General features: G+C 39.2%; 1 protein-coding gene across 1 annotated transcript in view; it reads left to right on the top strand.

Annotated features, from left to right (window-relative positions):
- OSBPL9 (oxysterol binding protein like 9) overlaps positions 1 to 16,036 on the top strand; it is a 60,072-nt gene extending 44,036 nt beyond the window's left edge. Inside the window, 16 exon segments of the mRNA XM_018072097.2 lie at positions 3,792 to 3,830; positions 6,762 to 6,855; positions 7,328 to 7,429; positions 7,915 to 8,074; positions 8,788 to 8,900; positions 9,156 to 9,274; positions 10,616 to 10,701; positions 10,956 to 11,130; positions 12,086 to 12,170; positions 12,411 to 12,521; positions 12,922 to 12,985; positions 13,096 to 13,236; positions 14,134 to 14,212; positions 14,610 to 14,701; positions 15,123 to 15,258; positions 15,339 to 16,036. Of these exon segments, the coding sequence (XP_017927586.2) occupies positions 3,792 to 3,830; positions 6,762 to 6,855; positions 7,328 to 7,429; positions 7,915 to 8,074; positions 8,788 to 8,900; positions 9,156 to 9,274; positions 10,616 to 10,701; positions 10,956 to 11,130; positions 12,086 to 12,170; positions 12,411 to 12,521; positions 12,922 to 12,985; positions 13,096 to 13,236; positions 14,134 to 14,212; positions 14,610 to 14,701; positions 15,123 to 15,258; positions 15,339 to 15,413 (1,671 nt within the window). The 3' untranslated portion in view covers positions 15,414 to 16,036.
- The last annotated feature ends 302 nt before the right edge of the window (positions 16,037 to 16,338 follow it).

Below are 16,338 nucleotides of genomic sequence, written 5' to 3'. Positions count from 1 at the left end.
CTTTCACTAAAAGGATCAGTGCCTGTTTTGTGAAATTCAAATTTCATATTAGTAATTTAAAAATTCTAAAAAACATGTTTGTTAACAGGTTTGTACAAAACCAAAAATATTTTACAAGTAGTAGGCACACAGAAATAGTTTTGTGCCTCATGAATTTAGAACTAGAACGGTTTATTTAACGTGCAGTGATACTACTTAAATCCTTCACTGGAATGGCAGCAAGAAAAGCCTTGTCAGTACTTCATAATTTGCTGTTATTTAGTATTGAGTATATTTAAAAGTGTTTTAGCACAATGAATCCAATAGACTATATGTTGTTCTTCAGGGATTTGATGGAGTCAGTTGTAATATGCTAATTTTCTTAGACAGCCGTGTGTGACCTGCTACATTGAAGTAGCTGTTGGAGAAACTGTGTGCAACAAATTACTTGCTCATTTTTCGTGAATTACTATATAAATTAATTTAATAGTTCTTACTTTCACAAGGGTTTAATTCCTATGAAATTTTACTCTTTCTTTAAAAAGCTCTGCTATGTAAATAGCAAAAGTGAAAGTGCAGAATTATAATCTGCTTGTCAGGTTCTTGATCAGAGCTGGTAATAGGTGACTGTGTCAACTTTCTTTTTTCTGTTGAATATCAAATCCTATTTCTGCTATGTTTAAGTTTATTAGGGGACAGACAGATATGGCTGCTTGTCTTGCAGCCATATTGCCAGGTGTATTTTGAAGTTGTTTAGGTGGTTTGCTGATAATGGACAAAACTGGGACTGGCAGATGTAGTTATTTTAGATCAGGTTCAGTACTTTACTGCTCCAACTGCAATGTAAGTATAAAGGTAGCTGGAGTTTGGGTCCCCCAAAGGTGCTAACACTTGCTTTCTATTACACTAAAGCAGACCTTGAAGTCCTCCTTTCAGCACCAGTAAATGTTAACCAGTGTAAATAGATGAGCTTATCCAACAAGGAGTGGGGGTTTATTGTTTGGGGTTTTGCCAAACCATGTCTAAAGCTCTTGTGGAGCTGTTGAAGAGAAGGTGGTTTAAATGGGTGGCTTATGCACAGCTTATTGGAAGATGCTGATCCTGATTCAAAGAAACCTTTGGACAATCTGAAAAGCACTTTTATTACGGCCAGGGAATGCAAAGGGACAGGTGTTCTCCCCAGTGCACTCCCCTGAGCCAAGAAATACCATAGCTTTTTATACAGTTTGAAAGTAGCAAGTTTAAAATTATCTTTACACACACACTTTTGCAGTCTGCCTTATCTAAATAGACATTTAGTTTTACCTCCTATTTTTACCATTATAGAGTAGTTACATAAAGTTTTATCATTTCAAGCAGTTTCAGGTTCCCCACCCCTCTCTACGTGCTAAAAAGCCTTCCCTATTCTCTAAGCTATTTTATCTCAATTGCCCACAGTTTGGGCAGAAACTTTTAAGCAGTTTTACATTTTGCAAAGTCACACTTACATCGCTAAATAGCTAAATTTTATTTCATTTTCTATTTCAATCCACATATAGTGAAAAACACCCTCTATAAATTTTCCAACTACTTTAATAACCTTTTTTCTGCTTCATCTCTGCACATTCTTCTTCTCTCTCTCAGGCTACTCTACTTGTTGACTATATGGCAATTCTGTTGTCATTCCCTCCCACCTTCTCTATTAACTCTGTTGGTATCCTGATTTCCTACTGCTGTAGAAAATTTATAATGCAGGGGTGTTTGGTTTGGGTTTTTTTACAGTTTTGCAAGCTGTGTGTGTATGATGCTTTCTGTATGTACAAATGTATTGTACCTGACTGATAGCTTTCTGTTCTTCAGTATTGAACCTTTTAAGATTCTGCAGGTTTTTCCCCAAAGTATAAGGCGAGTGTGGCTACTGACTTACACTGCTTAAAGTAAATCATATTAACAGCACCCTGCACCCCATTTTTACTTCTACAGTGCCTTTCTCATTAGGAGACAGATTTGACAATTACCTTATGGTTGTCTGTGTACCTTGATATTGTTACCACTTCTCTATATACTCAGAACACTTCTCTGTTCCAAACATGCAGCCATTTATCGTTTGGATGATTTTGGTATATTGGGGCAAAGCTGGATTTTTTGTGGTTTGAGTCTTGTTTTGTTTCTTCTTTTTAATTGTGTGTTAAGTTGATATGTTTCATGGACTTTAAAACAAACCTCCCCTAGGATTTGAACAGTTAAATTTTCATCAAACTTAGTGATGAACCAAGTGTGTGATCATGCCACTGGTACTGAGGTGACTCATGACATTTTCAAGTAATGATATAAACACCAGCCAATTAGGAATATGTTAGAATACATACATTGCTTATCAAAAAGCAATCAAAATAACCCAAGTGGGGTGGACAGGTGGAGTATTTGCCCTGTGTTGTCCCCTTTGTGTGTATGGCAGTTGGAGGTGTCCAGCTTTGCTGATGTGAGCTGTAAAATACATGTAATGGTCTGCCAGTGATGTGGTAAACCTCAGTCTTAGAAATATATGTGTTTTATGAAGCAGCTTCTATAATTTAGATGTTTTGTTTGGCATCTGTGCCTTCTCTTTCTCACTCCATCGTTTCTGGCAGCCTTGCCTGCCTAATTTTGTGGCATCTCTGCCTTCCTTACCTTTTTCATACTGCTGATGGTGCATTACTGAGATGGGGTAGCAAGTGTCAGTACCAGTGCAGCAGCTTCGTGGTTTATTTTGTAGGTCTTGGAGATTGATAACACAACATGGAAATTTTATGTGTTGGAAAAAAACCCGTGTTTTGAATCCAGTGTTATTCTTCCTTGTTTGTTTGTAAATTTGCAACCCAGTGGAACTCTTTGCCCATGGTGTCGTTTTTATCATGTGATGCCTTCCTTAAGAGATGTCAACTAGCAGACATGGAATTTGAACAGCCTAAAGCCAGCTATATAAGCTAAGAAATAATGTATTAAGTATCAAAACACAAGTATGTGCCAAATTTCTTAATACTGTTTACAGCTTTTTTATTCTCTTATTCCTCTTATCTCTAGCAACTGGAAATCCAGGGAAATACTTTGCAGACAAGTCTTAAGATTTACACTGGGCAAAGTTATGGATTGATACACTTACTAATATGACCTTTGCAGCAGGAGGGAAGAGACTTGGCTTAGTGTTCAGTAAAATTTATCCTGTTACTGGTACAGTGTTAAAACTATGCTGGTTGTAGATTGGCATTAACTTGGCTGCTGCTTATGTCATTTCCCCTGATGACAGGTGTTTTCCATACATTGCCTGCTCTTTCACATATGCTTCTAGGCAAAAAAAAAAACAACACCAGAATTGGAGATTTTTAAGTAATCTAATATTTTAAAATCTGGTGGATGCCAAAAATCAAAAGTTAAAAGCTTTTAACTGAGAAGGGCAGATTTGCCTTTCTAAAGCAAGAAGTGCTTTGAAAACTTGATCTGTGTCCCAATGACAGCAACAGAACTTCATGTTTCAGGGACTCATTGGTGCTGCAGACCATATTTGAGAGAGCTCTTACCTATTTGGGAAGAACCCACGTTGTAAAGCATAATCATGCTCTGCAGTGGAGAGTGGGTATTTCTGTGGACAGGCCCTCAGAAAATGCTGATCTTCAGAGGTGCAGGGACTATGTGAATTGTGTCTTTGAAGTTTAGTTACTCGATCACATGATGAGGAACATTTTATGGCTGAAAATGTAAACATTCCTGAGAGAAACTCACTGTTCTCGCTTAACACAGAACTGATAAGTCATGCAAGATTGTTATGTTGATATTTTTAACATTTTTTCCTTAAGGACCAAAATAATGAGGAGAAGCACGCAGATGGACTTATAGTAAGTTTAAATCTAATCTCTATCTCCCTTTAATTCTGCAGAACATGTGAACAGAGACCTGAATTTCCACTCACTTTGCAACATGCTTCTTCCTTTCTCTGATTTACTGCTTCAAGTGTCTTGTTAAAATTCCTGTTGAGTCCTTAGCTCCTGAGGTTGGCTAACACCCTTGTCTTTAGAAAATAGAGTGGTCAGTTGTATATGGAATGTCTTAAATGGCAGTGTTGTGACTGAACACTTAGATAAAAATCTGCCGTGTGAACAGATGAAAGGGAATTTCTGAGATAGAAATAGTTTTGTGTTCCATCTGAAGTATCTTTGTGTAGGAAATAGATGTGTTCTCCGTGTGCTTCAAGTAGTTTGTCTTTTCTACAGTGCTGCTCCTTTGATGCAGAGTTGTGTTTTGTCTGTCTAAGCAGTGTTTGTTCTTCAATAGAACTTTTGCATTTTTAGTGTGACTTCTGTCATTTTTGATTTTGGTCACATGTGATTTCCTTCATTCTCTTTTTGTCACTTGAGTACATTTCAGATACTTTTAATAGGAGATTGGTTTCAGTAAAACATAACTCTAAAATAATCAGTGTGTTTTCATTACAGCTGACAGTAATTCCCAGGCTTTATTTGTCTTTCCATTACAAACAGCTTTAGCAGGGTTTTCTGGTATGAACTTTGAAGTAAAGATGCACATATATATATATTTTGGTTTCATGCTTATTGTAAATAAGATGATTACCTACTTACTCTGTGGATAGTCCCAAAATTCAGATCTTAGTGTAAGGGCATAGGTTCTGTGATGTGCCCTGGAAAAGAGAACTTATGCAGGTAGATGCTTCCACAGGCAGAGGTCACCTGCAACTCAGAAATTTCATACAGATATTACAACTTAATATAGTCTGAATTTGATTAGCCACTAATATCATTATCTGTGGGTTGTATTATGGGGAGAAAAAAAATATTTCTGTAAGAATATATTAACTGATGCATCAGTGATGGTGAAGACTAAAATTTCAATGCTGTTGAGGTCAGTGTGAGCTTGGGCTAAAGGTCAGGATTTCACTTTAAACTTAGGCAGACACATGATCAATGTTTGACACTGTGGTGAGATGACAGTCTTGTTTCTGTGTGGTTGTTAAGCTGTTATTAAACTCAGAGTAGGAAACTTTCAGGTCTGCCTTCGTCTGCTTCTAACCCATGAAGGCTTCCCGCAAAATATCCAACAAGAAATTCCAGTTCATGTTGCAGTACGGGGAATTGTTCAGGATAAAGTTACAATCCTGCACACAAAATCAGTGTTACTTGGTTCTTTCTTTCCTTTGTCACACCAGTGTTCTGTATAACATGGATTAGTTTCCCTAAAAAGTAAGGGAGGCAGAGATAGCAATAGCATCCTGTGTATCATAGGACAATCTTGATTTTTGAGTCTTAGCATTGAAGATGTGATCGTGGTTTTAAACTATGAACTCTATGGGACAGGGACCTTTGTTGCATGCATAATTCCACAAGCAGGTGAAGTAATGTTTAAGTGACATTGATTTTATGCTGGAATACAATGGAGTATCAGTATATGTACAGGATTATTTGTATATTGGTTAGTAACACCAGTTAAAATGTAGAAAGCTATTTTTATGCCTTTTTTTAATGGAGCTTTTTGTAGAGATAAAGAGGCAATAATAGGTTTGTTTTCAATTAAATAAATCCTGTGCTATAAAAAAAAATAATAAAACTCGTCACTGACTTTTAGAATCATAGAATATCCTGAGTTGGAAGGGACTCACAAGGATCATCGAGTCCCAACTCCTGGCTCTGCACAGGACAGCCCCAAAAATCACACCATGTGTCTGGGAGCATTGTCCAAATGTAGGATGAAGTTCAGAATTACAGTTAACCAGGAAAGGAGGCAAGAATGAAGTCTGCCTTTTGTAGGAAAGGCAGGAGGAAGGTTAAAATGAGCCCATTTCCCTCGGTTTGAGTGCAAATAGAAATTGAAGACTAAAAGGAGGGAAGAACAGTTGCAGATGCTCTTCTGTTTTAAATATTGATTTGAAAAAGAGGATAGAGATAAACATACAGACTAAATTTCCTAGCAAATTGAGGCAGAGATTTTCACAGTTCTGACATAGATGGAGGGTTTTAAACTGCAAGATTTTTGGAAAAGGTTTTTATGTTCCTTTTGTGCAATTAACAACCCAGATGTTCTGGTTGTTGTGTGTAAACATATATAACAAACAATGCTTAGATGATGGATTAAAAGATGCCACAATTTAGATTTCCAAGGGGTTCATTGAATAAAACCCCAGACCATACACTGAAGTCAGTGACTTTTGAGTGTTGAGTTGACCTGGTGCTTCATTTTCCAAGTGCTCACATTTAGAAATGAATTGAAATGTCCTCTGCAGAGCTGCACTGAACACTCTGAGCTTGCTTTGGGAAGAATTTTGGCAACAAAGCCGTTTCATGGCTGTAAACATGCTGATGATTCTTGTTTTGGTTTATGGGCTGAATTACTGTGGTCTGGACAAATTAATTTTAGGGGAAAAATATTGTTTTAAAAATGCAGATTACCTGTCCTAATTTTTACCGGATAATTTGCATCCAACTTTCCACTCTTTGCATGCAATATTTAATAATGGCCATTGGAAGGCATACCAGAAGCTAGAACTTGAAACAAGAATTCTTTGTAGGATGCTTCAAATCTGTAGCAAGCTCAATTTAGTGTCAAATCTGTGTGAAGAATCAAAATATTACCGCTCTGAAAGTATTTCTCATGTCCTCAACTGTCAATTTTTGTTTTGCTCTCTCTCTCAGGAATTCGCTATTCTTGCATTGGGGCATTTCTTGTGCTCACAATGTTCTTGCTGTTTGTGCTTTGTTTTATTTGTTTTAATTGAGGGGGGGGAAAAAATAAAAGTGCTTTTCTTTCTGTTGCCTCAGAGCACCATCAACCCCGTGGACGCGGTTTATCAGCCCAGTCCCTTGGAGCCGTCGGGGATCAGCGCGATGCCTTCCCAGGCGGTCATACCTCCGGGTAAGGGGGGGCAGGAACAACCCCAGGACAAACATTTCTGAGCAGAGCAGGTGTGACTACAACCCAGACAGAGAGGGGACAGGGTCTGTGTCACACAGGCACTTAGTGGGGCAGAGGAAGGGGAAGGAGCGGGAGGGACACGGAGCTTCCTCGGCCATCAGGTAGATCTGCCTCTGGTTCTGTGGATAAGCTGATGTCTTTTGCTTGCTCTGAGTTGCATTTCTAAACCACTCTTTTAGAATAAATGAAACAATATTTTTCAGAAATATAAATGATTTTAGCTAAATAACTGCTTTTTTTTTTTAAATGCCACATTTTCTAATAAAAACAGGAGCAAGATAAAAGTGGTGGAAACACGTGTTTTTCTGTCTGAATGGCTTTTATAGAAAAGAATTTAATTTTTGGAGGTGAGGTGAAATAACGTGGAATCTCCTCCTGAATTTTGGGTTTAACATATCAAACTGTCCCCTAGAACCTGCTCAGCTGTGCAAGTCAGAGCAGCGACCCTCCTCTTTGCCAGTGGGACCTGTAGTAGCATCGCTTGGAAATCAGACTCCGACACCAAATAGTACAGGTACAGTTCTGTGTAACTGTCTTATTGAACTACAAAAAACAACCCCTGAATATGTACTGCCTGTAATTAGTTATTAAGACAACTTTTTGTTGGCCTGCATCTTGCTTTTAAACAACACCTATTGCAGTGTTGTGTTAAAATCAGTTATCCTGCTCTTTCTCCCTGCCATGTACAAACAATACATATGAGTATTACCAGCTTCCCATCATGTCTCCAGCATTGCAATCTTGCAGTAATTAGGGCGAGTAATTAAATGTCTTTAAACTTTACTGGTGTTTTGTGCTGTTCATTTGCCTTGTGACCTTTCTTTTGTTATCTGTTAAGTGTAACTCAGTATGAACGTGATAATTATTGCTTCTAATTTTTTAAGTTCCTTTTCTGACTTCACATCAGTTATTATTGATTTGAACAATCCTATTTGTAAGTTCCAGCTGGTGGATTTTGAAATAATTTGTGTTAAGTTTGTAATTTTTAATACTCCACAGGAAGTGGGCAATCAGCACCAAGCAGCAGTCTCACCTCTCCAAGCCATGTCAACCTATCTCCAAATACAGTCCCAGATTTTTCTTATTCAAGCAGTGAGGATGAGTTCTATGATGCTGATGAATTCTACCAGAGCAGTTCTTCCCCAAAGCGATGTCTGGAGTAAGTAGCTGACTGTGTGCAGTGTCTGCTGAAAGCAGTTTTTATCTACAAGGGCAGGGCTTGTCTGCTTGTAGAAGCTAAATAAGCAATTAACCCCAACTGACTTTAAAAAAATAAAAGGGAGGCAAAAAAGCCACTTTGTGTAATAGTGAGAGTACCCCCTCCCTCAGCCACAGACAGATGTCTGTGAGGGAACAGTTTCCTCCTCTGCTCCTTCCCATTCCATCAGGTATAAATATTGACAAACTCTAACATAAACCAAATTTGGGAAGCCACCAGCTCAGAGCTGTAATCTGAGACCAGATGCATTTCACGTGTGTTTGGTGCAGCCCTTGGTAAATGGCCAATTCCCCCTCACATTCAGTAAAGGACATTTTTGAAGGTGATACCCTGTCCTTAAAAATCTCTATTTACTCTTCTTTTTCTATGAATTGGAAAACTAATTTTAAGAGATGGTACACATTTCAAAGAGGCATTAGTCAGCTGTTTTCTGCCTTCAGGTGTTGTTAGCTGAGGCTGAAGGCTTTCCCAGTCCTTCAGCTACAGTCCATTCTAAGGTTTCTGTGCATTAGCATGCAGCACACGTATTAATGTCTGTCACCGCACATATATTAATGTCTGTCGCTAAAGTCCTTGTCTGTGAATTTCAAATCATAATAATTTGGTCTGAATTAGTTAATTATGAATTGTGAGAATGTATTACTCTTCCTTAGATCTTCAGGGCCTGCTGCAGTCCTGACTCGGAGCAGCACAGGCAGCAGCATGAAACGTCCAGATACCACAGAGTCCCTCAATTCTTCCATGTCCAACGGCACCAATGATACTGGTGAGTGGCCTGTGTGAACTTCAGTGAGGAGACACTGACTGTTCATCTGTGTGTGAGCTCTGTCAATATATGAATGATCATATATGTGTGACAAGGTACTTAGGGAAATGATTTATCTACTGATTCTTTGCTAATGGAAGATTGATGAATTGTAGGATTTAAAAGCCTTAGTTTTTGATGGCTGTATATGTGCTAATTAAATACAGTCTGTCTTTGAAGGTTTAGAGAGGAACAAAAGCAATTTGTTCTTTCTAGATCTCTTCGATCCTCCCGATGACCGAGAGGATGATGGGGAAGGAGAGTCGGTGGAAGAACACAAGAGTGTTATCATGCATCTCCTGTCACAAGTTAGACTGGGGATGGATCTAACCAAGGTAAACTGGCTGGGTGTTCATGGGAAAGAGAGGGGGAGTAAACCCAATCAGTTCATTGTTACATAACAATTTAACTGCATATTTGTTCTAAGAGCTAGTTAAGCTGTGATGTCTTTAGCATGGTATTTTTCAATTCAAGTTCTTACTGGAAGGGGAGAAATAAATGCAGAATAAATATATCCAGCTGTTAAAATCTGTTTGGGAAAGTAGTTTGCTGTGGTAAGTGGCAGTTTCTCTTTGAACCTAATTCTTGGAGTGCCTCTGAAGCTGGGATAAGAGGAATGCTGTGTGCAGTAGTAATGTTACTCTTGCCTTTAGCTTCCTAGAACAAAGATCTACAAGATCCCAGAGTATGGTGACATTCAATAAAGCATAAATAGAAGGGGGAAGCAACCATATAATGAAATGCTTTGCTTAATTGGGATCTTCATGAGTAAATAAGTTGCCTTTGTCTTTTGAAAGGCTACATGTAGATCTGGCAAGTAAAGGGTTGGATTTTTCATGAATGAGATTCATGCTAGTGTCTGTCTGAAGGCTGAATGAACAGCATTCTGAATGTCTTGGTCTTTCTAGGCAGCTTGGTTAAATTTAAACAATTCCTGGCTGAAAAAGGGTGGGAGAGATCAGTTCTCTCATTAGTTTCCTTAAGGGGATGACTTGAACTGTCCAGTGTGGAACACACAGTAGATGATAAAAAGATAAAACTTTTCTGGGGAAACAGCCAGCAGCTCACAAGCAAACTGCAGCAAGTTTCTGGCAGTTCTGAATAGGAGTTGATCCAAATTGTGTCTGTTTTGGGAATTCCTGGAGTAGCTGAAAATTACTGATCTCAAGCTGCCAAGAAGCATCATGAACATGGACCTTGTCAGCAACAGCAATCAACAGTGAGGCAGGCAGCAGATCCACAGGAATGGAACCTGCCATGCATTTGGGAGGCAGTAGGGAAGAGATTAACCTTCGTCTTGATAGAGACACATAACAGGATGTGACTGCATGAATGAGATTCTGACTGTAACTGAAAATTGACAGTGGACATGTAGATGAAATTAAATAATCAGTGAGACTGTAATTAAGAACAGCTTTTGATAAGCTCAGCCACATAGGATGTGCTCTAAGTGGGACTAGAATACATGTAAAACAACAGTTCCTCTTAAATCTTGGGTTCTGTAGAAGATGCCAACTGACCTGCATATGTCAGAACTCATTGCTAAGCTTGAGCTCACAATCAGCTTAGGGCACACAGAGCCGTGGGGGCTGTTTGCTATTTACAGTCAGTACAGTTGGCTGGTGTGCAGGATGTTCAAATACCTTCACCTGTAAGACTTGTTTTTCTTCACTCAGGTTGTTCTTCCAACTTTTATTCTGGAAAGAAGGTCCCTGTTGGAAATGTATGCTGACTTCTTTGCACACCCGGACTTGTTTGTCAGGTATTTGACTTTTAAGTAAAGCATTAACTGGTTCTGATATTGTTTATGGCCTGATATTGTTTGTGGGCTGTCGAAGTAAGTTGGTAGTTTTGAAGAATATTGCTTGGGTTTTGATATAAACTTGAAAAATGGTCAAAGCAGGCAAACTCCTGGTTGTGAAACAGCCAAGCATCCAGAAAGCTTTCCTGTGTCCAAGGTAGCTGCTTCTGTTTCATTTTGCCTGTCCTTCTTTTCTCTCTCTTTGGCCTGTGTAGCATCAGTGACCAGAAGGACCCAAAGGAGCGGATGGTTCAGGTGGTTAAATGGTACCTCTCAGCTTTCCATGCAGGAAGAAAAGGGTCAGTTGCTAAAAAGCCTTACAATCCCATTCTGGGCGAGATCTTCCGATGTCACTGGGTGTTGCCAGGCTCCGAAGGTGAAGATGACATGGTTAGTTCCTTGTGGTGTGTTTTGTGGTGCCTAGAATGCACGTGGGCAAATCCCAAAGCTTTGTTAACTTCCTCACTGAAATGGCCTGTGCTGTGTTTTAAGTGGCAAATCAACAAAACTTAAATGTTGAAAATATTCTTTTTTCCTGAGCTGTTCCATAGCACTGATTGCGAATTCCTTTCTTTCCAAAGTTCTGATTTTTTTTTCTTTAATTTTATTTTTTAAATCAGTACAGCCTGGTGGTTTTTTTGTTGTTGTTTTTCTTTTTTGGCTCCTCATTTAGGCTTTTCTCACCTTGGAAAGTTGTAAATGATGATGTGGGAAGTGCTGTTGTGAGATACTTCACGTAGCTTCAGTGTAGTATATCTAATTAAATATGTGATTGTTCAGATGTAAACCATGTATTTTTTTCTATTTAATTTGCTTCCCACCAATTTATTTGCTCAAATCTTTCTAATTTCTGAGGTGAATGTTTGCACTCCAATTTCCTGGCATAAAGGCAGTGTTGTATTTGTGCTTCCATTGCTTCTGACCGTGAATTACACTTTGCATTCTTTGCCACAGGAAATGAATGTTGCTTTATGGTTTTGTGGTACATGCAGTCTGATCATTATTAATATGCAGATCAGACTATCTCAGAAGCAAAAATGAAAACTTTTTCTGCCACTTAAATATTATTTTGTAATTGGGTTTATACATGAGTCAGATTAACTGTTTTATTTGAGGACAAATAAATACATTTATACTTAAAAACAAGAGAATAGAAACACTGTTCTTTAGAAAGCATCATAGTTTCAGGACTAAGGGGTTATTGCCCATCAGCAAACTGACAAATACATTAAAATCACTGCAATACATTTTTAGAAGCTTTTAAACATGGAAGCAGCTTCTCTTGGAAGTATCCAGTGTTTTGTAAGCACTGTCAGTGATGGAAATCCTCTGTCCTGTCCCACAGGAGCCGGTTTCTGAAGGACCAGTCCCTTGGGTCAGTAAAAGCAACGTAACCTTTGTGGCAGAGCAGGTCTCTCACCATCCTCCAAGTAAGTTGACAGTGACTTTGCCAGTAGAGGTGGATCCAGTAAAATCAGCTCTTGGTTTAAATCCGAGATTTTCATTTTCTCTCCAGGTTTAAAAACTGAAAGTTATCTCTATAAATTGTTTTGCTGAAAAACTAATTGCAAACTCTCTTGCCACATAAGTATGAGATATTTCCTGATGAATGATTTGGAAACAATAGTATCCATGTCTTGTGCTGCTGTTTTTAATCCCTTTTCCTTCAGTTTCAGCATTTTACGCGGAGTGTTTTAGCAAGAGGATACAGTTCAATGCTCACATATGGACCAAGTCAAAATTCCTAGGAATGTCTATTGGGGTTCATAACATAGGGCAAGGTATGTGTGTGTAAATTGACAGTAGAAGAGATTTACATTCTGCAACTAGAATTTTTCATAATTATTTAAATTCATAATTTAAATTATGCATAAATTATTTAAAGTCGTATTAAATGTAAGGAATGGTTGAATTTATGCAACTAGAGCTTATTTGTCTGGGAATCAGAGATTCCTTCCACATACTCTTGTGTGCTGAAATCACAATTTTTCCCACAAATACAGCCATTCCCTGCCTTCTCCAGAAGCTGGGCATTCTCAGCATTCATGAAAAATAAAGCTCTTCACCTTTCCTTTCCATGGTACCTGCTTGTAATGACATGTTTCAGAAGATCATTATGAAAAGTTTTGTAAAGGTTTTTGCTTAATAGTTTTGAAATCTATTTTTATTTTTCTCTACTAGGATGTGTCACATGCCTAGATCATGATGAACACTATATTTTGACCTTTCCTAATGGCTATGGAAGGCAAGTAAATGCTCTGTTTGGTGTTTTCATTTTTAATGCCTTGTGATATTTCATGCTTAATATTTATCAGTCGAGAGCTTATAACTGTGTACATACACTTATAATTGCAGGTCTATTCTCACTGTGCCATGGATAGAACTTGGTGGAGAGTGCAGCATTAGTTGCTCCAAGACAGGTTATAACGCTTCCATCGTCTTCCACACAAAACCATTTTATGGAGGAAAGAAGCACAGAGTTACAGCTGAAATTTTGTAAGCAGGTTTCTTCATATCACTTTTTTTCCTCCTTAAATTCTGATTTTTTTCCAGGACAGTCAGGAGTGTAGAATACTGAATACAACAACACACAATAACTTACCTCATGATCACCTGTCATGGGTGCTGTTTTCCAGCCAAATGTGTGAGAGGAAGCCTGCCCAGGCCTGTGTGCTGCCTTGTCCTGCTCAGAAACATCCTCAGCTGATTGCCAGAGAGAACTTTTCTCTCCTGAGTTATCAAAAATGTCTTCATCACTACCTCTCCTAAAACTACAATACTGCAGCAAGCCTTGGAGTGCTGCTGTTCACAGTGTCAGTCACAGCTCTGCTGCAGGCTTTGACATATTTATTGATACCTGTGGTCTGGTGGATTTTGGTCAATCCCTGTGCACACACCCAGGGCAGAGAATTCAGTGGAGATTCTCATCGTACTTGGAGATGTGCTGTGATGTCAGTAAGTGGATGCTGACACAATGAGGTTTATAACTTGGTTTTAAATCACTTTTGACACACTGAGAGATGCCACGTGAGAACTGGTGTCTGGGTTTCCCAGTGGTCTGGGGAAAGCAGCTCTGAGATTGCAAAACATCTTTAAGCTTAAATTTACCACCCTAATTCTGTTTGGAAGGCCTGTGACTAGTTTCCTAACTCCAAATGCAGATCCAGCCTTTGGGCAAGGCCTGACTTACCCTTATCAGTGCTTCCTTTTAAGGTTTATCCAATTAATTCATGGCAAACTGCTCCAGAACCCTCATCTCTTTTGTACTGGTGATGGACACTTTTAAGGGCTGCTATAAACCAGACTGAACAGCAACTGGGATAAAGTTCTGATCCTTTAGGATCTTTCAGTTCCTGTAATACAGCAGAGAAATGACTGTTTGTTTCTCTTTAGTTCTCCAAATGACAAGAAACCCTTCTGCTCCATTGAAGGAGAATGGAATGGGGTCATGTATGCAAAATACTCAACAGGGGTAACACAGCTTTATTTCTTTGTTCTTTCCCTTTTCATCAGAAACAGATTATTGTGCTTTAAAAGGCTTTGGGGGAGGGGGTTGTTGCATTTTGGGTTTTTTTTGTTGTTGTGGTGGGTTTTTTTGTTTTTGGGGTTTTTTTTGACAAACATTATTAGTTGGGAACTCCTGTGAGGCTGCCCAAAAGAATGCTGAATTCAGGATAAAAGCCCTGAAGTTACTTTGTTCATTTATTCTTAAGGAAGCTTGACTTTTATATGAAAACAGAATCTAAAGAATTGCTGCTTTTCATGTCTTTCCTGCCAACCAGTATACTAGAGTGTGAGGATATATAAATTTAAAGTCTAGATAAAGACCTGAATTGTTTTTTTTTTCTTTTTTTCATCTCCCACTCTAGGAGAATGCTGTCTTTATAGATACCAAGAAAATGCCTACAATTAAGAAGAAGGTAAGGAAATTGGAGGACCAAGACGACTTTGAGTCTCGCTGGTAAGAACTTCAGTTAACTGGGCAAATTAAGTTTTAATTTAGATCCAGTTTGCAGTACAGACTAAGGGTGCACTGACTCCAGTCAGTGTAGGGCCAGCTCTGCTCTCCCTGAGCCTTTGCTGCAGCAGAGCCAGATACAGGCAGGCTGGGGAGTTAAGGGGGAAGAGACCTGGAGTTCTCAGTCACATCCTTATCAGGACCAAATGTTCAGGGAGGTCCAGAGAGCTCCACCCTGCCCTCCTCACTCCAGCAAACAATGCAGTTCCACTTAATATATACTGGGGGCTTTTCTGCCCTTTCTCTAAAGTGAGACCTACCTTGACTCAAACAAATACTGCTGGCTCTTAGTCATTGCTATGCTTGTACAACTTGTAGCCCTCTGCCCCTATAAAGCAGTCTCCATTCCAATTTCTTTTCTAAGCTTATGGAAAGATGTAACCTACAACTTAAAAATCCGAGACATCGACGCGGCCACGGCTGCAAAGCACGCGCTTGAGGAGCGGCAGAGAGCCGAGGCCAGGGCCAGGAAGGAGAGCGAGACCTCCTGGGAAACACGGGTGAGCTTTACTCCAGCAGCACTTGTTCCTTTGCACTTGAGTCGTGAAAAGCTTACCTGTGGTTATTCCTTTTTCCCCAGCTATTCCATGAAGATGGAGAGTGCTGGGTTTACGACGAGCCGCTGTTGAAACGACTTGCTGCCAGTAAGCACTGAGTGGGTTCTAAAGCCAGAAAACATTCAAGCCTTGGCTTAGCAAAGTTTACACCTGATACCAAGACAGCCGTCAGTTATCACGTACGTACCGATGGGAGAGCCTGACCCCTCCAGCTGCAGTGGTTCCTATCTCAGGGATACTGGACTTACTGATGCAGAGAAGCAGTTAATTAAACGGGAAGTGTCTTGGCTGTGCAGGTCCGTGCAGGGACTCGCTATCCTGGCAGTGTATCCAGGCTCCTGCCCTGCTCCCAATGCTTCCATAGCAGGGAGAGGCTGGGCCGTGGAGCACAGACACTGTATAACCACTGTGAAGGCCATGGCTTTGGTATCAGTTGCATAATATTCCTGGGTCCTCCATATTTAAAAAGCAAGAAACAAAATGCAAGACATCATTTAAATCTCGCTGATGTTTGCAATGTGTAAATATGAGGATTCCTCTGATGGGACAGTTTGTTAGAAAATGCTACATAAATGTTATCTTCCACCTGTATGATAATCAAATCTTTTGGCATTTCAGTGTCTTGCCCAAAATAACTTTGTTATTTTGAAATTGAAATGTAACCATAGGTAATTCTACCCAATGCATCTTAAAGCTTCATAAAATAGATTTTTCAAACTTCTCTTATGGACTTTTTATTTATTTCATAATAAACCTTTGCAGCAAGACTGTTTTTCAGTTGAATCATGATAAATTGATTTATGTGAAATGTATTATTTTTTTCCCCCCACTGAAATAATTCTTACAGCTAAACCTACTTCTTAAAGTAGTTAATGAACAAGCAAAAGGAGCACAATTTGCAGCACCCACAGGAGAATTATTCTGGACTCTACATCCAGCCTTGCCAGCACTTCAGGAACCTCTGCACTGCTGTGCTTTTGCTTGCAGTTAATAGTGGTTGAGTAAGTAGCTACATGTAGCAAT

This window comes from Manacus vitellinus, unplaced genomic scaffold (assembly GCF_001715985.3).
Source record: "Manacus vitellinus isolate BGI_N305 unplaced genomic scaffold, ASM171598v3 scaffold_21_pilon, whole genome shotgun sequence".
Lineage (NCBI taxonomy): Eukaryota > Metazoa > Chordata > Aves > Passeriformes > Pipridae > Manacus > Manacus vitellinus.
The sequence above is the reverse complement of the archived record's forward strand: the minus strand, read 5'-3'. Positions and strand labels throughout refer to the sequence as shown.